Here is a 25,014-nt window from a genome sequence, read left to right as displayed (position 1 = left end):
CATAATGTTTTTGCCATAATGTAATGCTATTTCCTATAAGTGTGCGAGTGTTGAGTTAACCTCACTGTATTGGTTTTACGACGAGTGCCCGACATGTACATCAAAATCAAGTGTTTTTCGATTGCTGTGATTTAATAATTTTAGACAATAGCAGTCTGCAAATGGAGCATGAAGTGCAGACATTATTACAGGATATAAGCTTTAAGTATAGACTTACAGAAGCCTGGAGGGCGGCAGGCTGAAGCTTAACACTTTAATTTACTGTGTGTGGTTAGCAGGAGAACCCTTCTCCAGGTGTTCCCATGTCAGTCATAAGCTTCAGTGGCTGGAGTATCAATCATCCAGAGCAACAGCAGACAAGAGCAGCACTAACCACGTACTGGTTTTATGTCACCAATAAACCGGGTAGCATTTCTGAACAGCTCAAAACAGGAGCTGTGAGGAGAACGTCTCTTTTCCCAAATCATTTTCACAGAGCTGCTGGCTTAAAGAGGACTGCTGTGGGAAACCCCTAATCCAACAGTCTCAGTTAAAGTGGTTCAACAAAAAATATATATATATTGAGACGGGTCTGAGCAGTACTCTCTTTCGGCATTCTTTCCATTTGTTCCATCTTTTCTGGACGTCAAATTGGTACTATATCAAAATAGAGAGAAATGCGTTCATCTAAACGTTATTTCATTCTCTTACATCTAGGCAGCCACCACAGATTCCCATCACCACCAGCGCCAGCATGGTCTATCCCGGGGCCATCGCCATGGCAACTACTACACCCTCACCTCAGATGACATCAGAGTGCTCCAGTGCCTCAGCGAGTCCCGAGCCATCCATTCCTGTCATTCAGAGCACCTACAACATGAAGCTGGAGCCCAATACCATAGCAAACAATAGTGAGCCAGTCAACGGTGTGGATGAGATGGACATGTACGAGGATTTTGAGGATGAGCCGAAATCAGACTATAGTAGTGAAAATGACACACAAGAGCAAGTCAGCGCCAACTGAGGCCTCTTTAATCGAAGAGGCCTACGCAGACACGACAGTCATTCAGGAGGACGCCCAGGGGCTGGTCTGATCTGAGGGAGGGAAAGAGCAAAAGAGAACAAAACTACACCACAAAGGTTTAAAAAAAAATAAAAAAGTAGAAAAAAAATAAAAAAATAAATGATGATACATCATTCATGAGCCAGCATGCAGATGTGGCTTCATTAGAATCAAAAGCTATTTGGTCTTAAGTGTTTCTTCAAGTGTGTGAAGCAGTTTGGTTGTGGTAATTATTTTATTTTATTTTTTAATCTCATTGTTTATTTTTTCATTGTGATCATGGACATTTAAACAATACAGTTATTGCCTAGAACAAAAGATGGAACTTGAAATTGAGATTTGATATGAACCTATAATTCTTAGTCATTTACCGTGTTTTTCTCTTCAATTAGATGATTTTGATATATTACATAACTGTTCAAGATGGGAATAATATTCTCACTCAGGTATAGTGTGCCAGCCAACAGCTTGTGAATGTTTTTAATCAAGAGTTAAATATTACCAGTACAAAATATCTCTTAAAATTCACATGGAGTGATTCCAACGTATTGCAGAGGCAAGTAACACATTATCATTATTATTATTATTATTATTATTATTATTACAGATTTTTTTGTTATTGTTATTACACAAACTGCATGATTTAGTGCAGAAGTGCCAAACATTTCAAGTTGTTTCTGAATTCTGTTAGGCTAAGTGTTTCTGGGAGAGGCTTTGTGAGTTTTAGACAATCTCTTGATCTCTTAATGCAGCTTCATTATCCAGTCTTTCTCTAATTTACCCTAACAAAATAAACAAATAAAACTCAGGAACTTGTAGGCAGCAGGCTCTTCAGGAAGTTATGTGACATATTTGGGTGGTAGCTTGTCATGCTAGCTGTTCTCTGGGGAGCCCAATGCAGTGACCATCAATGAAACTGGCCAGCCCTTTCATTTCCCTATCCCAGTCCACACTGGACTAACCAGTACTGTGGCGTCCTTCACTCATTTCCAGTTCCACAACCCAGTCTGAATCACTGAGTTCTTAATCTGAGTGATTGTAATCAGGCCAGAATGCTAAAGGGCCAAAGGCCTCCAATCTGTGGGATTGGAACAGCAGCAAAAGGCAGCTTTGGGGGCATTACAATCTCAAATTGATGTTGTACAATGTGTAGCAACAGTACATTCTGTTAAACGCTTTAGCCCCATTTGGAAGGGAAGTTTAAAGTCTTAGGTCTTAGAATGTCATGTTTTCCAATCTTAATTCTTTTCAGACATTGTAAATCTTAAAGTGACACTAAGAAGTCTTAAAGTAGAGCATGGTCATTGGGTTGATGCAATGAGTTGATTACTGCAGTAGTCTTAAGAGGAGTGGCAGTTTATGAGGATATTTCTTAACAGAAAAAGGCTAAAATCATATGTTTGTTTCTTAAAATACCCTGCCCGTGTACACATGACGAAGGCAACTTAAAACACTGATCTTTGCAGTAGAGCACTTTGAGCCTTATTTTGTTCTTTTTAATCATCTCATCAGCTTTTGTAACACACTTATCTCTTGCGTTTAAAAGAGAGACGCATGCAATGAATCCGAAACAAGGGGCACAAGTTCTCTATCCTATTTTCAGCTAAAAAGTGTTGACCTTATTGAGACCGCAGCTAGATAAAGCTCCTCGCGTGGCCAAGGCCCTTCATTTTGAGACTCAGATCCTCTTTACAGGGCAGAAGGTCTAAGTGGCTCCCCTCCCTGCCATGCCCTGCTCTGACCCCTGCCCGTGGCAACCTCCGCACCCAGGGGGCGCCATCTGGCTCAGAGAAGGAGAAAACACCAGGGAGGGATACAAAACAATAAAAAAATGGGGTGTGTTTCCCTCATTGTGCTCTCCATCAAAGTGCTGGAAGTGAGGCCTCAACAGGGCTCCCACCCAGGCCCAATCACCAGGCACTGGCGAGCAGATGGAACAAGTACATCAAGCTGTGGGGGATTATTAAAATGACTGACGACTGGGTATCATCTGAAATACAGCATTATTAATGCATGAGTCCAGCTATTCCCCTCCCTTGCCCTTGAACCTGTCCATTTCAGAGAGTGTGCAGAGCTTTTTGAAGGATCTGAATGGCTGGTCACTGGCTTTAACTGGTCAAGATCCCCACTGCTGGTCACTGCATTTCCTCCTAACTAATTGGTACAGATGGCTCTTTATATCTCTTTAGTACTATTAAGTTCTGTACTTTTATTGTCAGTACCCATTCATTGCTGGCTTGTGTTGTTTCTACTTTTAAAAGTCTTGTAGGTTTTTTGAACCACCTCATTGATAATTCCTATTTAATTTTTTTCCCATCACATCTTTTCTACATTGTTCTCAATTTGAGGTACAGGTTATTTTAAGGATGCTCTCCAACAAACAACCCAAGTGGATTTCCCTCACAGTCAACCTGTTTTTGCTGGTGTTTGCTGGTGGTTAGATTGATTTGTATGTGATTGTAAATATTTTCATGACCACGCCACACAGATTTAATGGGCTGGTACTTAAAAAGGACTTCACGGAACTGAAACTTGACTGTGCTTATACAGCAAAAAAAAAAAAAGACAAAAAAAAAAGACAAAAAAGTAAAGAAAAAAATGACAAACAAGTACTCACAAGGAGACAATGTTTCATAAGTGTTATAAGCACTGGATATACAATTGTATTTTTATCAATTCTGATTAATGTGAAGCTGTCTGAGGAAAAACACCATGAATTAACAAAATTCTCCAGTTGGACTCAAGTGGGTTTGCTCTCACAGTTGCCAGATTTTAGTCTTTTTTTTGTCTACTTATTTTGTTTATTTATGCAAAGACACATGTGATGAATGAACACTTTGTTTAAGCTTCAGGGCTGCCTAGGGGAGAGACTCGGCACAAGGAAGTGAGCAGAAAATTCAACAGCAGGCTTAGTTAGCCGTGAAACACCAGACTTCAGTGCATTGCATATTGTATTTGAAACTGTAGAGTATCAACATATTGTATTTATTATTAGCCACTGCTGGCTCTAAAATTGTCAGTAAAAAAAATAAAACAACAACAACAAATGGACAATCAGAGAAATAGAAAAAAAACAACAAAAATAATGACGAATTGGAGCTAAAAATGTTTTTCAGTGAATTCACCATCTCATTTAGATTTTATTGTAAATATAACATAGGAAATATATTTTTGTTCACACGTATTTAGTGAAGTATAAGTTATGTATTTGGCTGTTTTATTTTATTTTCTTTTATGTTTTATTTTTGTACGTGGTTTCATGTTTTTAAAACCAGACAAGTCACTGTACCTCATGTAGATGCTGAATTTTTCTGCTTATTGGAAGCAAGCAGTATTGGACCTGAGAAAGAGAGAAGCACCTCATTTGCTTATGTTTTGATAATCCTCCCTGGACTATTCAAAGAACCAATCAAAATGAAAGCTGTACTTATTAAACTTGTTAACATAATGGAGTCATTACAAGTAAGGTACTCGTTTAAACAACAAGCACTTGATGTAAAAGAAATACTCAATAATTTGTTTCCAATCATGATGCAATCTAGGTGGTATGCTGTATATCCTCACTCGTGTTTTGCGTTTAATACAGCGCTCATAGAATGTGGCAAATTTCTCACGAAGAGCTGATATCATCCTGAAAAATGTGCATGCATTTGGCTTGCATTTACATTATCATATTAAACAAATGTGTTCTTAAGAATGATTGTTTTAAACACAAGTGATGTTTTTATACTCTTTTGAAAGGTGGGAACGTGCATATATTTATTTGTTTTAATGTGGCAAAGATGCACAAAAACTGTGCATTATCTTTAGTCTATTCTATCCTTGCCAATTTTTTTGTATGTTGCTGATTTTTTAAATGACTATCCAGCCATCTGCAAATGTAGCCCTCACAATTGTTTTCTCTTAATCCACTTGTTAGACATGCAAATGGTTTGAATGAACAACTGAAGACAAAAGCTTGTATGCTGTTTCAACATTACTTACTGTAATTTGATTTTTTTTTTCTGTCTGAACTTCGTGATGTATATGGTGGGAATGTTCTCTGTATTAATTTAATCAGCACAATTCACTGACATGCTGGACTGACATGCTAGCTGCTGTTCAGAAGTGTAAAATGTGTTGTTCAGGGCAACATTTATAGTTGTCTTTGGTACTTTGCTTTTTAGAGTTGTCTCTCAAGCAACACTGTGTGTGGCTCTTCTATCACTGAAGCCGTTTAAAAAAAAGCTGGCAGTCTGATACAATTTTCTGCATAGAAATCTTTTTTTGTTTTTTTGTTTGTTTTTCCTGGCAGGTACCTAGGCCAATGGCAAGTATTGTTTGGGTGTTATTAGAGAAAATGAAATACATAGTGTCTGTTGCTGCTTTTAAAAAAAAGTTTATGTCTGAATATGTAAATAGTATCATAATATCTTGTACAGTCCAATGTAAAGTTTTTAATTCAACTTAAAAAAATGTTGCCATTACATTTGTGTTCACATTCTTTATACAGTACAAAAGATCAATTATTTGCTAGGGGTATTATTGCTAAAAAGAAAAAAAGAAAATGTTACTAATTTTTTTTTTTTTTTTTTTTTTTTTTTTATGTTTGTTTTGTTTTGCTTGGCTTCAAAGTGTACACCAGCAAGTCTTTGGTTTCCATGTGCAGTATTGACGTGAGGTAAACTTAAGGTGAATAATTTTACAGTGGTGTGTGTGGAGAGCAAATCTCCTCGGCTTTGGTAGTATTAATACACTATATCAGTAAAAACAAAACCAATGAGTGACACATTTGGGTGCATCTAGGCATCATGGAGATGTGTATACTGTGTATGATTAAATTATCCCCACAGGATCAATTCAGGCATAATATAATGTAACACCATTTTCTGTATATCTCAGTCCATTGTAACGATACAACAGGGGGCTGAATAACTGCCTGTTTAAGCTCATTTACCTCAAGAATTTCCTCCTTTTCTGTAAAAGAGACAGAAATTGTGTTACAGAAAGCTTCTCACATCACTCCATCTTTTGTACTGCTGTTGACACTTACAAATTAAAGATACATTTTGTTTTAAGATTTGAGTATTCTTTTCTTTATGCAGGCATTGCTATAAATATTATTTTTGCATTAGTTTGCTGTGTTAAGCGATCAGTATGGCGTATGTATATAAGCCTTGGCAAGTGTGGCCTGAAAACCCTCCACTCACTTTAGTCCATTTTTCAAATATGTATTCATCACATAATGTGCAAGAATAGATATGGTACTTCACAATAAATCCACAATGCAACATTCTTAAAACTATCTCAAAATATTATATGTCTTTGTTATACTTACCCACACTTTTGACTTTTTCCTAGATAGGATTCATTAATTAATGCACATTAATTACAGTAATTAGCTGACAGCTCAATTTTAAATTATTACCATTAACTTATTCTTAAGTACAGACAGAATACAGCTTAGGAAACATCAAACTGCCTTTTTGTAATAGCAATAGATTTTACATTGTACATCCTAACTTTTATTTATTCTGACAATTTAATGTAAATACATTATTTCAGTTACATTATGGTAATATATGTATTTTTTTTACAATATTAAATAAATAGTGTATATAATTATTAATTATATAGAATATATATAAATATAAAATACATATACAAACATTAAAAAAATAAGTCTGGTGCAAATATTGCTCTGAGACGCTAAGTAAGTGTAGCTAGTGGTTAGCCACGTCAGCTAGCTAACTGCACGACTGAGTAACAGCTTGTCTGTCGATATCAGCTGTATTGATAACTATGATAACAGGGACAAAGAAAACAAGCAGAGGCGGCAGTTAGCGCAGAGGCAGCCAGTGTGTAGGATGAGTGAAGGAGCTTGAAACTTTCTTTATAGATGAAAAGAAACAGTAAACCCCTGCAAACAGAGGCTGCAGATGCTGACTGGGAACTATAGATGTCATTTGGTTCCCATTCTTTCTTTAATTCTACTTAGTCAAATGTTTCAAAACGACAGTTGTTTATAAAATGTAAAAAGAGAAACTTGGAACCAGAAAGCAGTATGCAGTTATTTGTTCATTCTTTTGGGCAGATTATTGTTACAGAGCATGTACCAAATAAAATTAAAAAAATAATAAATGTGCAGGTTTCTGCTGATGATGGACTATAGGTGTTCCCAAACCCTACTATTGTTTTGTATACAGTCAATTATATATTATATGTTATACTGAGTGTTGTGTTTGGCTACTTAACCTGCTACAATTAGATACTAGATGGCATGTAACAATGCTCATGTCTAACAAAAATGTAGTAACTGTTTAGATTTTCTCTACTCATGGTGCATGCCATGCCGACTATGTTGTGTGTGGAGTCTCAAACAATATGAGACAGCAACTAAACATGTGTGCATGTGTCACATGGAGACATGTGTACATATGTCCGGCACATACAGTACGACATACACACAGAATATGAAAAGAAAATAGAAGAAGTCAACCTAGTGGCACAGCATCAAATGTTTGAAGCTATTTAAATTTATATCTGGAAACCACCAAGATATTTCCACCTGATCCACGGGCAGTTTGGAAGATTCAACCTTAAGAGGGTATTTACTCAACAGCTGATCAGCACATGCGCACGTCCTAAGGATCCTTGACCTACTGAAAGCAGAAATGAAGAGGTAAGGACAGTGTGTTTGTGTGTGTGTGTGTGTGTGTGTGTGTGTGTGTGTGTGTGTGTGTGTGTGTGTGTGTGTGTGTGTGTGTGTGTGTGTGTGTGTGCTCGCTCAGTGAATCAGGTGTGTGGGTTTGTATGTGTGTGCCAGAGGTCATCTTGAGAGTTGTAAGCCCAGACCATGTCCATCATTCTTCTCTGGATTGCTGCCATCTCTTGCTCATTATCATCATAATTAGTATGAGTTCTACAGCCTGCATGCATTTCAAATGTCTGTCTTGACGCAAGGGTTAAAACATTGCAAATAAATTTTGTGTCTTACAAGTCTAAACACACACTGCTTATTTACGTTTGTCTAGCTCCATGTTAGCTGTACTTATCTACAGAAAAGGAAATCAATAAAAGTAAAACAGAGTCTCTGGAACTAGTTGTTTTAACTGTTTGGGGAAACAATTTCATTTGTTGTTCATATCAATCACTTTGTTCATCATAATTGTACTGTGTACTGCTTTCCCAAGGGTATATGAAAGCTACAGTTTAACTGAAGTGACTGTAATAGATGTAAGCTCCCTCCAGCAGTAGATGGAAAAGTAGGCATATACCTCAGCACAATAAATCTTACAGTAATTTTCCAACCCTGTGTGACAACTAATGGCATAGAGAAAAGCTCTGTGCTTTGTGTATTTGTCTTTGCATTATTGTGCAAGTGAATGCGCAACATTAAAACACAGCTGAGCAGGTGATATTTTAATCATATCATTTTTTTTTCTTTGAGTTGTTTTTGCTTTGCATTGTACACATAGATTCCTGTGTGCGCCAAATAAAAGGTTGAGTGGAATAATTGGGGGCCTATTGAGCTATGGGGAGTACTACTGCTGTTTGTAAGTGGCCTTGTTGAATGAACTGTCACTGTTGTACAAAGATGTGTATGTTTGAACAGCGGATAATAATTAATACAGCAATGCTGTCGTGTAGCGGCAGGACTGCTATTTCACAACTCTGATGACTAAACACCGGAGGGAAAGAGAGCAGTGAGGGGCGCCTGGAACAATATTTTACTCATTTGGATCTGCTCAATGCTACAGCCGTTGCACCCAGTGAATCTGTCAGACAGCTCCATTTCCCCAAGAACAGCTGCTATTTATCTGATTTTCTCATTAAAGTTGACTCATGACTTCATTGTACTGGCTTTGGCAGAGGTACTGCAGTGCCTTGGTATGGCTCTTAAAAACAGCTGAGACTTATTCTCCCTAATGTTACTGGATGTAGGAATGTGTAACACCTGTCTATGTAAGAATGTTTCTCTTGTTCTGCTTTTTAGCCTTCAGGTAAAACAATCTTAAATACAATTTCCATCCACATTTGTTTGCAGGTTCATAGATACACTTTTTCAACCAGATTTGTATGCTCTCTTTATCAATGTAACTTTCAGCACAGGTTAAAGGAAAGAAGATGGAAGAGATCTCAAGAGTCATCAAACATGTATACAAGAACAGTATGTAAGAACAGCCCAGACCCTTAGCAATGTTTTAATCCTTGGAGGTGAAGGACTTAGGAAATCTTGCTAATTTCACAGATGGTTTAAAATAGATTAGTGTGGAGTAGCAGCTCCCTGAGAAGGGCTGACCCACCAGGTTCCCTGTGCAGCTGCCAAAACCCTGCACCTGATGCTCAGAAGTGCCTTCCAAAAGTCCTGCAAGGTTAACCTCAAACTTAAGCATCCCGAAATGCCATCCTTGTTGTGAGTTTTACTACGTCTTCAGTGACCTTCACCTCTATTTTGTTCTATATCTAGATAAACCAATATGTCTGTTTTTTATTCCTCTTTTTTAATTCCTTTTTATTTTATTCTCATTTTTGAAAGACATTTCAGACCCCTTTCAGTTGTTGATAGGGATGCCAACAGTTGTTGATAGGGATGCCAACAGTTAAGTGCTAATCGGCAAACCACTGAGAATATTTTTGACCAGTTACAGATGTTGGTTTATAGGTTAATGTGAATTCTAGGTTTGGGTCCTGAACTTGTTACTTATAGTAATTCATTTTAGTTCAATTGGTGTCAAATTTCCATACATTGCAGGACTGAGAGTGAGCAAATTAAAAGTGCAAATTTATCGACTCAAGCATCTCACATGGATGTTCTGACACTGATAGGTGCACTAGCCCACAGACACATAGCGATGTGACCGATCCATTTTACCAGCCTGGACAGTGTCTAGCAACTAGTTAGCATGGCTAGCATCATTAGCATAGCAGTGGCTTATGTCGCCCATAGATTGTATAAAAATAAGGTATTAGCATGCTAATCCTACGGTCTATCTGTAATAACATATTACGCCATCATACAACTGGTGTGCTGAATGACCGAGACCGATATGCAGCCAATCAGTGTGGTAGAGGACGAGGGATGGAAAGAGCTAGTTTGGTACCTTGGTATCCGAGTGCGGTGTACCATCGAGAGCTACAGTGACTAAATGCATTGAATAAAACTTTGAGGAGAAGAACAATGTACTAAAAGTCAAGCTAACCAGGGCAGAAAAGTTAGCTCTGACCACATACATGCAACATAAGCTACATCACATCCTCTTTTAAAAATGAACTGGTTAATTACCAGTTAATGGGTGTTGGTCTAGCGAAAGCAACATTAACCAAAATTGACATCCCTAGTTGACAAGTTAGTCTATGGTTTCCTGGTTATTTAAAATAGTTGTCCTTTGCCTGTTCACATTTTTTTAAGTTGTACTCAGAAGTCTTAGTTTTATTGATGGTCTAATTTTTGTTGTTGGGAGTGTAATTATTTTCTTTCATCCTGTTCTTGGCTACAACAATACCCTAGTGCACAAAGGATTTTTTTAATCATCTTAAATTCATGTGTCCACTTGGGCACATGGGCTGTTCTCACTTGTTACTTTGTGTTCTTTCCCATTAGACGTTTTGTACAATGCATCCAAGAGCCATTTTTTTGTAATGGAATAAAGGAGTGAATCAGACTCTGCATGGTATTTTGAATGGGCCAAGCCTGCTGCTGGAGCTGGGCTGTGTCCGAATAGGCCTGACACAACCCTGGCCTGGCTGAAAAGGCCCAGCTTGGAGTTAATGTGGAAAGACAATGGCACAGGGTGAAAAACTCGACATGGTTTTGTTGAACTTGTCATTCTTTGGTGCATAGCTGTGAGGAAAGCCTAGAAACCATCTGAATGTTATTTGTGCTTTTTTGACCCATATTTGGGACAGCTTTCACAAAGCCTGTGTGAGAAGATTGAAACAATGCAGAGACGCTTTCAGAAGAGGGACAGACCTCGATTCTAGCCAAACCATCTTGGACCTGCTTCATCTGAATGGTTTGTCTCCAAAAGGCTGACATCATGGCACTAATATTGGTTGTTTTTAGCTATCCTGAAAAGTACATAATTATACTATAATTAATTATCATTATTCTAAGCATCAGAACGTTTCCAGAATACCACATAAAACCAAAGAAAAGCAACAGGAGAATACTGTATGTTAAAGAAATCAAAACAGATAAATGTAATGTCTGGGCCATAAACTACAGTATTGTGAGTTTAAATAAAACGTGTGACCTATGTGATATTACTGTATCAGATTTAATAGAAAAGTAAAAAAAAAAAATATATATATATATATATATATATATATATAAACATTATGTATTATATTGTGTCAGATGTGCTGCATATTTTCTTGCTCCACTGTGATGATACTGAAAACATATTACTCTCTGTGTAAATCAATCAGATTTTCTGAGCAGTTGTTAGGAACACTGGGTTGCTAAATGAACTTTTGAAAATCCGCATGGGACAATAATTCAGCAAATGTAATTTTGCATACTGTTTCACATCATTGCATCTCCTCAGTGCATTTGTCTCCCAAAGCATTTGACTGCATTTCTGTGGGGAAGAATAAATGCGTAATGTTTTTTTAAAAGCATCCCTGCTCCCCCAGTTTTTTGAAGAATTTCAGAAAATAGAGGTTTGTCTCTTGGAATATGTGTTATTCTCTCAAAGCTATCACTCAGCTCTCTCATGCATATGTGAATTACACACCTTTATGAATATGTAAATGTTGCGAGAATGCCTCATTAATTAGTAATTCATGCATTTTTTACAACCCCAATACTTCGCCAGTGTAGTCTGATGAATTATCAGCCGGAAGTTAAAAAAGGGGATTCATCATCACGTTTTCAGATGTTTTTTCAACTACATGTGTAATTTGTGTAATTCAGTGAATATGATTTGCGTAGCTTTTTATGGCAGTATCACTGCAGCTGTCTTATAATCTGATTTATGGATTTCTTCTTGGAATCTGCCAGTGCACTTATAACATTAACAGGCATATTTCTCCATGTAGATGTTTTCTTACATTATTTTACTCTGTCAGAAATATTAAACTACAAGTGTCTCAAATTATTTTCTCCATATGTTTAATTTGGTATTAGAACTCTTTTGGTAATGTTACGATAGATGTGAATAAAAATGATGAGATGTCGAAAGAACATCTCATACAACACGTGGTGTAGCAAAGTGGAATCAGCCTCCACAGCTGCTAGATACCACAAAGAGAGGCAGAAGCATCTTGTCCATGTGCACAGATCCAAGGTCTGCAGTTCTTTCTCCAATGAAAATGTCTCTGTATGAGTAGGTAGGATATTACAGATGAGGAATAGAGCAGAACCACAATGACCCAAAGGGTGTATGTGCATGTGAGCGTGTGTGAGTGTGACTAAAATGTGTGTGGAGATGAGATGGCAGGGGCCTGGAAAAACATTGCAGAAGTATAAAACATCCAGATGCAGAAGGTAAGATATTTAAAAAATGCTCAGTGGGAATTAATTCACAAGGCAAAAATGGGTTCAGTTTAATATTAATGTAAAAAACATTTAATTGTATTAAAATACTGAAAATTATTTGGCCAATTCTTTCTTACATTCTTGGATTTGTAGATTTTATTTTCTGTCCCATTGTGGGTAATGGACAAAAAATATCTGGATGAATGTGAATTATTTAAAGTGAAAGATTGAGAATTCCTGTTCAAAAAATAATGGATAACAGGTCTGGACAGCCTTTGACAGTTCCCTGCTTACAATTAAAACACACAGGCACAAATTTACAGCAAATTTCCTGGTGATGACTGAGCACTCCATGGAGATATTGTGTAAAGATCTTGAATAAATTCCTGACAAAATCAACACACTATATCTACAGTTTCTCTATGGGATTACTTATTGTGGTTCTGCATGTGTGTCTTGTTTAATCTTGATATTCACCTGAATTACATACGCTACCTGTCTTCAATAATGCTGTCTTGGGATTTCCTGGACATGTGGCTTTTAAATGAGCCCTCCTGTTAAATCATGACCACATTCTGGAGAGTTGTATACCCACCGAGAGCAAGTGTAAATACACTACATCAGTGTGAACTGGCCAGTGCACATTGCTAGACCATGAATTAAACAGGAAGGCATAGATGGAGAAGCACATGGGGATGTTGCCTTTTCTGTTGGGGATTAAAGTCTGCTACTTTACGGATGCAGCTACTTTGTTCCCGCTTCCCATTGGTGAAGGGATATATTTATGTAAATGGGCAGGGGGGCCCTTCACTGTAAACATGAGTGTACTCTGAGGAAAGGGTGTCAGGGGACTTTCAAGCAGTAAATATGAGATGGCGGGGGGGTTAAAAGAAACAAACAAATGTGTCATCATAATAATGTATACCACTTTACAATTCAAAAGTGCAACATTAAATCATTCTTCTGGATTATTTTAATAGAACTGTATTAGTTTTGAATAATGGGTTGTGGATGATTTAAGGTCTTTGCTTTCACTACAGGCGTTCTGAGATATGACGCCAAATCAACTTACAGTAGGTGGACAAAGAACATGTACTGAGAGGCAATGACTCATTCCAATGCTGTTTGTTACAAATAGTGTACATTTCCCAGTCAAGACATTCAATTAATTGCTATTTCACTTATCAACAATTTAATGTAACACTTTACTTTATACTTTACCTACTTGGCATTTATAGGCAGTAGGTATGGTAAGATTCAGTGATTTTCATTGGTACACTGGCATAAAAATTCATGATGTGACTGCCTCTAATTGAATTTTAGACAAACAAGTTATGCATAGTTTCTAGCATCTTTGCATCTGTAAAATACTTTAAAAAAAATTATTATTATTGGTAGAGGCCCTTTGCTTCCCCTACCAGATTTAACTCTAGCTAGCTCCAGTGGCACTGTAAACAGGACTAGTGAGCAAAAAAACCCAGCCTTACAGTGTTATAGAGGGCTTCTAATACCTCCTCCACATCTTGGAGCTGAGGTACTAAGTGGTGGCTGTCATATAAACAGATAATGAATGACAATATAGTAAAACATTGTGGTAATAATAACCTATAAAATATGTAGTACGAGACCTTATAATTCATTACAAATAATGTACATTAATACACACTTTTAAATTCTTATATCTGCTTCCAACTGTCAATGTGTGTTATAAACCATTTATTAAACGTCTATACAGTGCTAACGGGGAACAGATAAGGTAAGATAAACCAATAACCAATGAAAACATCAGTTCTTAACTTTCAAACAGCTACATTATACAGTTATCATTTGCATTTCAAGTTATTATCCACTTAGACTAGCAGATGACAAATGACTGAATGACAAAAAATGTAATTTTGACAGTAAAAGATAATGCAATTATAGATGTGAAACAAAAAGTTAAGAAGACATAATGCGTAACAGACTTGCTCTCAGCGAGTAATAAGTAAAACAATTTCTTTTGAAATGGGTAATGAATGATGATTAATGCATTACTGCTTGACTGAGTAATGAGCCCAACACTGGCAGGTAGCAATAGGACCACATTTGTTCCTGTCTGTTGCAGTTTCCACGCTGCTGCTGTTGTTGATTGTCAGTTAAACTCTACAGTAAATGTAACTTGTTGCATCTCAATGTGATTTCAATTATGATTTCATGGATGAATTACTTTAAGTACTTAAGTATGTTATGAAACATGTGACTGACTCCACAAATGACTTAATATCCAGACCACAGGCTGATGCAAGATCCCTCTCCTTTACACCACTATGGCTTTTTTGCCACAACACCTCAAGATAAAAGGGTCATTTAATCAGAAAGATAATCCAGGAGTAGAATACAGGAAAAATAAGACTGGAGATCGCCCACTGTTAAAATGAGAATCTGCAATTCGAGCCTTTGTAGAAACACAGTTACAATTTTGGCATGTATTGACTGAAAAGAGGACACAGACATGACACAGGATCCCTGAGGAAACATCTGCTGATGAGTCTTGTCATGCTGATGGATCACCAACTTGTGCACTGCATCCAAAAACGCACATTTGGTTATTATATAATTGAATAGTGTGTTTATGAATGTTTTTGTGTGCATGCACCTGCATACAAGTATTTATGTTTGTTTAGCATTTCATTTTTGCAATTTGGTTATTGACATATTTAAATATGGACCAAAAAAATTAAATTGACGATAAAATTATTATTCAATTAAATAAACCATAAATAAGACCATACTGCACTAAATTGTTCAGTCTAATGGGTGTACTTGCAATTTTTTTTTAATCCTTGATTATGTGTTATAGTTGTTTCAGAATGGTTTGTGTACATTTTGATTTAACCTGAAGAGGACACAGGAAGATAAATAACCACAGTAGAAAATAAACCTTTATATTCTCAACAGCTATGTTATAGGAAACATGTTAACTGCTCCTGTTGCTTTTACTTGTAATTCTTTCTGATTTTTTTCCCTTCTATTAGGGACATTTCTTGTCTCCGTAGACACGGTGGTGGTGATGAAAAACCGACATAAGATTAAAACATGGTGTCTGAGGGATTCAACATTGTCTCCCCTGCAAATTTAACATATTACAAATCATATTACACCAAGCTTGTCAGGCATTTGGGCTCTAATAATTACTATGCAATCATATAGATGCAAGTGATATTAAATATTCATCTACTCATTCCTTAAGGAATAATGGTGATGGGAAAATATTGGAAGTTGTTTTCTATATTTAATGATTATGTTAACAAAGCTACAAAACTTAGCTGAGCTTAGATTCATATTTTGTCTGCTTGTGACAAGACAGAAAAATGCAAAAGGATTTGCTCTGTGTAAAGGTTGGGTTTAGACTTCCATGTTAACCAAAGGAGTTAAATGTTATTCCATATATTTAAGCAAAGCAGTTCTACATTTCTTAACCCTCCTTCATTCTTGCTCTTGCTGAAAAGATTGACATAGTAATAAACTGATGTTAATTAGACATACTTTGAAATTCTCCATTCTGCTCCTCTCCATGCCCTAGTGGAGCTGGTGGCTTATTAAATCATTTGCTGCTCTTGGGTGATCTTCTTTTGAATCTTGGCTTGACCCTCCGGGCACAATTTATTTTTATTTCAAAAAAATATTACCAGCAAATTTTGCATTAGTTCAAGAGAATTAGAAATCATTATTACACAGGCAGACACTTCAAACATTTTGTTTAAGAGTTTTCTGCTCGATGAGGCATCAAAGGAAATTTTCACACTGATGACTGTTACACTGGCACATATCCATTCATTAGCACACTGAAGTTGGCATGATCATGTTTTGTACATGGTGCACAAAATAGAACCCATGGCTGCCATCTCATTCATTTATTTCAAAACTGGCAACTTGGCTTTACAGTATCAAGCGGCTTCTTCCGTCATCACCAGCACTTTCAGAGACCCAACTGAATATGACTTTTTTACATTTTACCAATTTTAACGCACAAAATACAAGTTAAGATGTAAGGAAGGTGGCAAGACTCCATTACATGTACTAGGGAATGGACATTACATGAAAATATATTTTGTAAAATGGATTAGTAAATTTGAGTCAGCTAAGAAAAGAAGAAGCTTAATTACTGTGCAATACACCCAACTGAGAATCCCCACCGGCTCCCCAAATAGATGATTAGAGTTTAAGTCTCAGAACTGAATCCATGATCTTTATTATTCTCATCTAATTAGTTGGCATATTCAGCATCCATTGAACCAATGTAATTGTGAGACTCAAGAGGAGTTGTGAATAATTCTATTGTTAGGGTTTCAGCGACGCCTATGGCATGACCAGTGGAACAAGAAGTAGTCTCAGTATCAATTATAGTGGCATGATTATCGTGGCTTTGTCTCCCATTCCCACAGAGCCACAGAATACAGCCAGCTAGCTCAATTACCCTTCACCCAGAGGTGGCAAAGCCTTTGATTTGTCCTGCCTTTTAAATATCTACTGTAATCCTAATATGTCTCATTAATGTACCACTGCCTAGATACTGGTTAGCAAACCTTAAACATTGAAAAAGATCACAGGAATGTCCAGAATACTCAGCCCTTATGCCCTATGTACCATCACAGTTAATTCAAGTGAATCAGCACTAAAATACACAATTACTACCAACATCCAGCATGAGTTTCACTCCCAGAACAAAGACATTCTTCAGTGATGCAGACCATTAGATTCTGTTAATCATCAACACACAGACATGTTTGTTTAACCCTTAGATGCATAAGTGGGGTCAAAAATGACCCCAGCAGTTGTTTTTTTGCGATATCTTTGTAATTTTAAATTTGTATCGTTTAATCTTCCATGTATTCCTCAAATAGGTTGTCTTTGACACGAGGCCATTTAGATTTGTATCTAATTGTTATATTTTTTAAGTAATTGCATTTTTTGTATCAGTACCACACTCTTCCATACGTGGGGTCAAAAATGACCCCAATCATTTTCTAATCATTTTTTTCACAGCAACATACATGTATTATTAGTACAAGTATTATCATCATTTGTATACCTCAGAATATATATGCTGTTATAAAATATGAACTTAATTTCCACATACATGATTTTTGTGTGATATAGTGTTGTGTTATCATCATCAAATTTTAAAGCGTCCTTGGATATGTGAAAGCTGCTATATAAATCGAACCTATTTTTATTATTATTATAATTATTATTATCAAATTACTTTCTAGTAAGCTAACACTAGCTAACTAAGATAGCTAACATTACTTCATTTGTTGTGTAGAGAAGCAGACTCTCACTATGATGGTTAGGGTTAGGGTTATGACAGGGCCAACAGAAGAGAAAGAGGTGTAAGATGTGTGCAAAGCCATCAATAGTTGCTGGAAATGCAGTGACTCTGTGTGCAGTGCTCACAGCCAGAAACAAGTAGTTTGTAACAGCTGCTCACAGTGAGAAGAAAGAAGACGCGTGTGTGTACATGCATAGACAGACAGACGGATACACAAACAATGAATGTTGAAGTTGTGATGGCATGGAAAACATGAAATCATTCTTGTGTTATAATATTGCATTAAATGCATTGATTCTAATTGGGATACTTTTTGGATGTTAACCGTTTTTGACCTTTTTAAAAGCTGGGATAAAAATGTTATAAAAAAAGTGATAAATGAGCTTGTCAAACATGAAATAATTCTTTTGTTGACCAAAATATAATACAAATCATCATCTTTAACCAAAATGAAATAAATTTCTTAAGTTTACAGCATAAAACGCATTCATTCTAATTGGAGTCATTTTTGACCCCACTCATGGAAGAGTGTAGGTATCGGTAGGTCATGCATCTAAGGGTTAAAAACTACTTTAACTGTAAAATATACTACATAGACAGATAAAATATTTATATTGAAATGTTTATATTAATTGATATCATGCATGAATAGGCACATCAAAAGAACGGTTAATGAAAACACTCACAAGTAGTCACAGAGGATTGTGAATTCTATGTTATTAGATGTTTACTGTGACAGATAACTGCAAAGTAATACACTGAAAAAAAAAGATAATTGACAGGAAAAAGAAAGAAGAGGAGAAAAAAGGAGGAAGGCATACTGTGCCAATTGAATGGGGCCTGGAAAATATCTTAATAATGAACATCAGAGTTAAGTTTCACATTTATTTAGGCTGTTGGCATTCTCCAATATAATGTGCATTACGCATGAAAAGAGAAAGAGGGAATAGAGATCATATTGAAAAGTATTAATTTATCAGTTTATTGGTTTTGCAGTTAAGTACAGTGTATTTCATTTGAGGATTTGGCAGTTATCTACACTGTGGTTTTGCGTTTAAAAGATGTAAAAGCCCATGTCTGAAAAAATCATCGGACCCGCTTTTTCAAAAGTTACTTTGCTGTGGAAAAAAAGACTTGAAGTCCATTTATGTTGTTAATTCAGAGGATAAATAGTGTTGGAGCCCCGAATATCTAAGTTGTCAGAAATTTGGCACCTTGTTGAGACACATGTTCGCTTCTGGAATCACTGCAGCAAACTCAAACTCTGCCGTCAGTTTCATATTACGGCTCTGGTTTTAAAAGCTTTCAACTAGTCCACTGGATTGTAATGCACTTTTTCCAGAGTCCGTGTTCTCAATGTGACTCCTACAGTTAAGGATGTAATGGTGTGTGGTTTGAAATGTAATGTTGGCTCCCTGGAACAGTTGTCATCTGGTTTCTTGTGACTTTGCTCTCTCATCCTAGACCTCACATAAGGGTATGTTAAGGAGTGGATCGAAATGGAAGGTTAGGGTCTGCAAATGTCACCTCGGCAAAAATAATCCATTTGGGTCCTGTCGTTGCTGGATAAGTGCCATTTGGCTGATAATAGCTATATAATAGCTATATTTATATGCATATTGTGCATACAATTGTTAAGGCTTAATAGATAACTTACACTAAAAACAAGATCAGCAGCATTTTGTGTTGGGATAGGTTGCTTGCTTATCATCCACAGTGAGACCATTCCCACCACCTTGGGACAGTTGGATTAAAGAAACTCTTACACAATTTATTAAATTAAATTCATGCTGCAATGGAAACTAGGGCTGTCTCAGAACCACACAGAAGCATATGTTACCTCTGTGACTTGATGGGTATCAGGGCGGCGGGTTAGTACTGTATGAACCCTGTAGTTAGAAAAGAAGACACATAAACCATGAGGTTGTATTCCACTCGATCACAGGATTTACTCTGACGGAGTATAACGAAGACAGACATCATGACGTTAGTGCTGGGATGGCGGTGGTAGATGGTAGAAAACAGCAGGAGTCAGATCTTGAAGATGAATGTTTCCTGAAATAACTAAAAACTAAACGTCAAAATTACCAGACTACCAACGCTAGAAATTAGGAGTGGTTTGTGAACATTTGTGCGCAAGGTAAGATTTGCAGCTTTCATATCAACACATATCTACATAAATATACATATTTATTTATGCTTTTGCTGTTAAGTGCATAAGTGATTTTACTAAGGGTCTGCAAATTCCATTTGATTGGCAGATTAAACTATACAAAACCATTAATTAATGATACTGGTCTGTAGAGTTCCAGGCATTTAAACTACTGGTTTATACACCTTGATATCATGAGAACCATTAAGGTCAAATGGCACTTTGTTTTGTAAAGGTGAGCTGCCTTCAAAATGTCATGGCTGTGTTTAGGTTTCCATTTTGGTGTACTATTTTCTTTTAACCCACTTCGGGGTTTTAACAAAGGTCCAGTCAGGGTAGCCACAGATTTTCAGGGCCTGCTGCATGTGTTTCTGTTCCCTGGTTTTAGCTTCAATGTTTGATTCTTCTTTTTTTTTTTTCTGTTTGGTGGTGCAAAGTTCGAATCACAGGCCATGTGTGCTCAAGTGGACAGCAAAAACCAAAGAGAAAGAAATGATCTGTGCGAGTGGAGGGGGGTTTCTGTACATCTTAATTTCAAGGCACTCCCTCTTGTTTCGTGGAGGCCACACAGTCCTGGACTGTCAAATTTGCTCCTATACATCTTCCTCCCTGTTAAACTGGCGTTATCTTTTACTTGACTCACGTGCAGGTTTTGGTGTTCATTCATTTGTGAGCCTTTCTCTCCACTTCCTCTATTTATAAATTAGCTACAATAGGAGACACAGATGAATGTTAACAATCAATAATCTTCTTTTGGTGGGGTGTCAGTAAAGAGTTCATATAGCTTATTTTGGTATTCTACTGTTATTTTAATAACTCCATATATCTCCACTGGGATGCTGGTGAGAAGGTGATATTCAGGTCATGGGTGAGTGGGTCCAGGGGTCTTCCTCTTTTGTTTTTTAGATTCTACAAAGGTAGTTTGACTGACTTCCATTTCAAAGTTGTTTCATCTTGGGATTGGGAGTATTGCTTCTCCGGATGGTCAAATCTTTGGAGGTGATCAGTTCTACTACCATGATTTGTCTGTTTGCAATGGCAACATTGTATCCATCAATCTCTGGCGAACACACTCCAACACAATCTTGGTGTCCAACACACTCTTTACCCACTCGTCATCCTGCTCCAGTGGTCCCTGCTTTCCCTTTTCCACTGGTTTCAAAAAATAATGTTAACTCACAGTTGGAAATGTGAAATGAACATGAACAGTCTTCCGTTTTTAGGTCTGAGGTCCTCTTCCCTATGCAGACATGGCCCCTCTGCAGCGTAACATCATATTACTTTGCGTCAAGTTCCACTTGAATATAAACATGTGTCGTTTTGGGGTAATTGGGAGGACAGTCTCTGGAAACAATTGCTATTATATACCAGGTGTGCAAACTTATTGATGCTCAGTACCATCACTTAAACTGATGATGCCACAGGCCTAGCCACTGGGTGGTTAGTAAGATTAAACACTAAGAAGAGTATATCATCAATTTGACCGATTAACTAATGGGAGCGTGTAGTGGATCAACACAACATAAATGGAAAAAATTAACAAAAGCAACATTGAAAAATGCCCCTTTACCAGACACAGTAACTTGCTTTTGGCTTTGATTAGAGTTTAAGCATAAGCATCTGCTGGCCTGTAAGGGAGCCAGCAGTGATTTGGTTTATAGATATCATATGGCAGGCCACTGAACCTTGAAGAACCAGATCATGTGTGTTTCCTTTGATTTGAGCCTGATCTTATTCTTTCCTGTTAAGAAACACTCTCCTTAGTAGCATGTGCACTAGGCCTGGGATGAGCAACCGTGATGGCCAATTAAACAACAATATACACACTGTTTTCACACATCTCTGGTTGCATTTCCCAACTGGGGGAACTGAGGCTCTGAAAACAATCTAAATTTGGGCAGGAAACCACACAAAGTGTCACTTACAATTAATGTAATGGACATGATGACTGAGATCAGCTATAGTGTTAGAAAGATTTATTAGTCTACTGACAGAAAGAAAAGAAGAAGAGATTAGTTTAAAGCTGCCAACAAAGTGCAACTGGAATTCATAATGCAAAAAATCCATGCAGGTTTAACAGCACAGAATATAAATGGATGAGAACATTTTATTTAAAAGTTCTTTCAACTATTTATAAAGCTTATGTAGATGACATCACATAGAGGCTGCCTGTTCAGTCACTTATTCCTATACTTATTCTAAAGTGCCTGTCTTCATTAATGTAACCAAAATGTCATCAATTAATTTAATTCCCTTTAATGTAACTGTATCGTTTACATTACCCACACACACTGGAAATTAGTCCCGGCTGGGGAACCACAGGAGGTGACGAAAGGGACTTGGAAGTGGGTTGGGCTTAGGTGGCTGGAGTGGTGGGGCAAGGGGTCGAGTGACAGGCTATTTAGACGTGCTACTTCAGTTTGCATTAAAGTGTACAATATCAGGCGTGGGGAGCCAAAGTGAGGCCAGATTTCAGGCAACACTGGTCAGGCCTGGAGCGACGGATCACTTACCTAAAGAAATCAAAGTCAATGGCCAAAGATCTGATCTGGAGAGGGGCCCAGCAGTACAGAGAGAAAAGTGTGAAACCTGGAGAAAGAGAGACACTCATTGAGGAAATCCATTACCACTGGAGAAGCCAACAAGCATGAAAGGAGCTGTCTTGTTAAATTGGCTGCTTGATAAAGCAGGTCTTTGGCTGGGGAGCAACTCAGAGTCACCAGTAGTGACACCAGACCAAGGAAAAGAGAGAGGCTCTTATTGATACGCCGAAATGTTGAGTCACTGCAGTCCACTCTCTGTGTTTCACTAAAAGGAAAAGTCAAAAGGGGAAAATGTGCAGTCATAGGGTTCTTCACTAATTTTCAAGTATGCATTAATACATTTCAGTATATAGAAGTACCTTTTTCTAGCCAATGCAGACATTCATATCATTCAAGACATTCAAAAATCTGCTGGTCATTAGTAGTTTTCTATCTTGTAAGTTAGTACCATTTAAAAATCATGGGGTACCGCTTCATTTTCTGTTGGTTTGATGCATTACATATTTGCAGTGAGATAAAGCATGTTTCAGCACAGCAGGCCAAGTGAACACTTAGAAACACTTGAGATGTTAACTCCACATAGAAGCCCGGAATCAAGATGATTCTTCCTTGCAAAAAAAATCTACACCATTATACACATTCTTCTGTCACATTCATAAAGAAACTTGAGGTATGTACTGTATATATGTGGTTGTGTCTATAGGGCTGCAACTAACTGTTATCCTAATTCTCAATTTAATCTGCTGATTATTCTATAGATTAATTATTTAGTTATGTCTTGGTATGTCCAACCACACGTCAAAACCTAAAGATATTTGGTTAACTGTCAAGTATGACATAAAAGTAACCAAACTTCAAGCTGTATTTTTAGCTTTTTTTAAAATTACTAAAACAATAATTTAATTATCAAAATTGTTGATTAATTTTCTGTTGATTGATTGACTACTGTGCAGCTCTATATGTCTGCCAGGCCGTTGAACTGCTGTTTATTGTGGTGAATTAGCTGATGGCCTAATGATCTTCAGAAAGTGTAAAGAGAACCAACAGATAGCTATAGAGGGTGGGGGTATGCCACATCATGTAGTTCATGATTATACCAACGTAAATCTTAACGTGATAAAATAATCATATTTAAAGTACTGTGATATGTTGTTACAGGCTTCCCTGTGGAGGAGTTCGTTTTAAAAATAGAAAAACCTCAGTTGTGTATAGAAGAGGAGCAGAGGTGCTACATCACACAATATACTCCATCATCCAGTAATAACTACACTGACTGGAAGACAAGTTCCATCAGGATCTGATTTGGTCTCAGGTGTCAATGATTGATCAGTTGTGTCAATGCACAATTGCAGACACTAAGTAATCAGAGCAGCATGTTGCAACATCAGTTTTTAAAAAAAATAAAGAAATCTGTTTTTTTACTATTTGGAAAGAGTATGGACTAGCAGCACATTTAGTAAGAGTCAAGTCAGGATTTCAGAGGATGGAGTCACCTCACAAGCAGTGGAGAGCAGACAGCCCTGCTAAGCCAAAAGTAAGCTGCAGTCAATTTAATAATCACCAGCTGGACACACATTTTAACCAATATGGTCTGCGCTGAGTTGAAGTTAGTTAAAAGTTTGGTACTGATCAGCTGGACTCAAATGACTACTGTAATTAAAGAAGGTTTCAGTGATCAGATTTTATTTCATAGCACAAAGATACATGTGTCTCTGTAAATAATTATGACAACACCAAATGCAGAGATCTGAAGCTTGTTATCAGAATGTATTATGTCCAAGTTCGTTTTCATACGGTACTGTAATACATTGACTCTAATGGCTGCCTAGAAGTTGGGAAAACAATTTAGAAATCTGAAATACTCATTAAGACTTGAATAGTAAGAATGACTGAACAAGCCAAGGGATCTGCTGAGCTGGTCGTCATTATCTACTGTAACCTTGCATTGACCTTCACTCTGTCTCCTGTGTATGTTGTTGATTTTGAGAGATTGGCTTTGGCATCGCCTCTTGTGGACCAAGGTGAGTGGCATCAGGTATGTTCAACCTGCAGTCTATGACCACTGACCCTTTAATCGTCTTGGTTCACTTAAGCTGCTGGTGGATCCCCCAGTAGATTTGTTTTTAATGCGCTGTGATTTTTTCTTACTCCAAAGCCCCCCTTTTTATCTTCTTCCTGCTGTGTGGCTGAAACCCCAATGAAGCCATGGCAAGCCTCAAATCCTCCACATCAGGACAAGCAGGAAAATAAAGCTCAATCAAATCCCAAAAAACATTTTAACTCCATTGTATTAATAATAGGATAATAGGAAACTATTGTTAAACATATTTGCGCCACACTCTCTATTTATAAGTGTCAACAGATTTAAGATGCATACTTGACCAGAATTAAATTACTTTGATATACACTGGAATGCTGAGCTTGCTGGATGCTAAGTAATAGAAAGGCCTTTAAGTATCTAAAAGTGGAACACAAAGAACTCTGGAGCACATCAATAGAGATTTT

At 37.1% G+C, this 25,014-nt stretch overlaps 1 protein-coding gene across 1 annotated transcript in view; it reads left to right on the top strand.

Annotated features, from left to right (window-relative positions):
- Nucleotides 1–6,099, top strand: part of sox6 (SRY-box transcription factor 6) — a 141,440-nt gene extending 135,341 nt beyond the window's left edge. Inside the window, 1 exon segment of the mRNA XM_062423193.1 lies at nt 697–6,099. Coding sequence (XP_062279177.1) covers nt 697–1,003 — 307 coding nt within the window. The 3' untranslated portion in view covers nt 1,004–6,099.
- Nucleotides 6,100–25,014: the final 18,915 nt, after the last annotated feature.

The sequence above is a fragment of the Scomber scombrus genome, chromosome 1 (genome assembly GCF_963691925.1).
Source record: "Scomber scombrus chromosome 1, fScoSco1.1, whole genome shotgun sequence".
Classification (NCBI taxonomy): Eukaryota; Metazoa; Chordata; class Actinopteri; order Scombriformes; family Scombridae; genus Scomber; species Scomber scombrus.
This window is presented reverse-complemented; position numbering and strand designations above follow the sequence as displayed.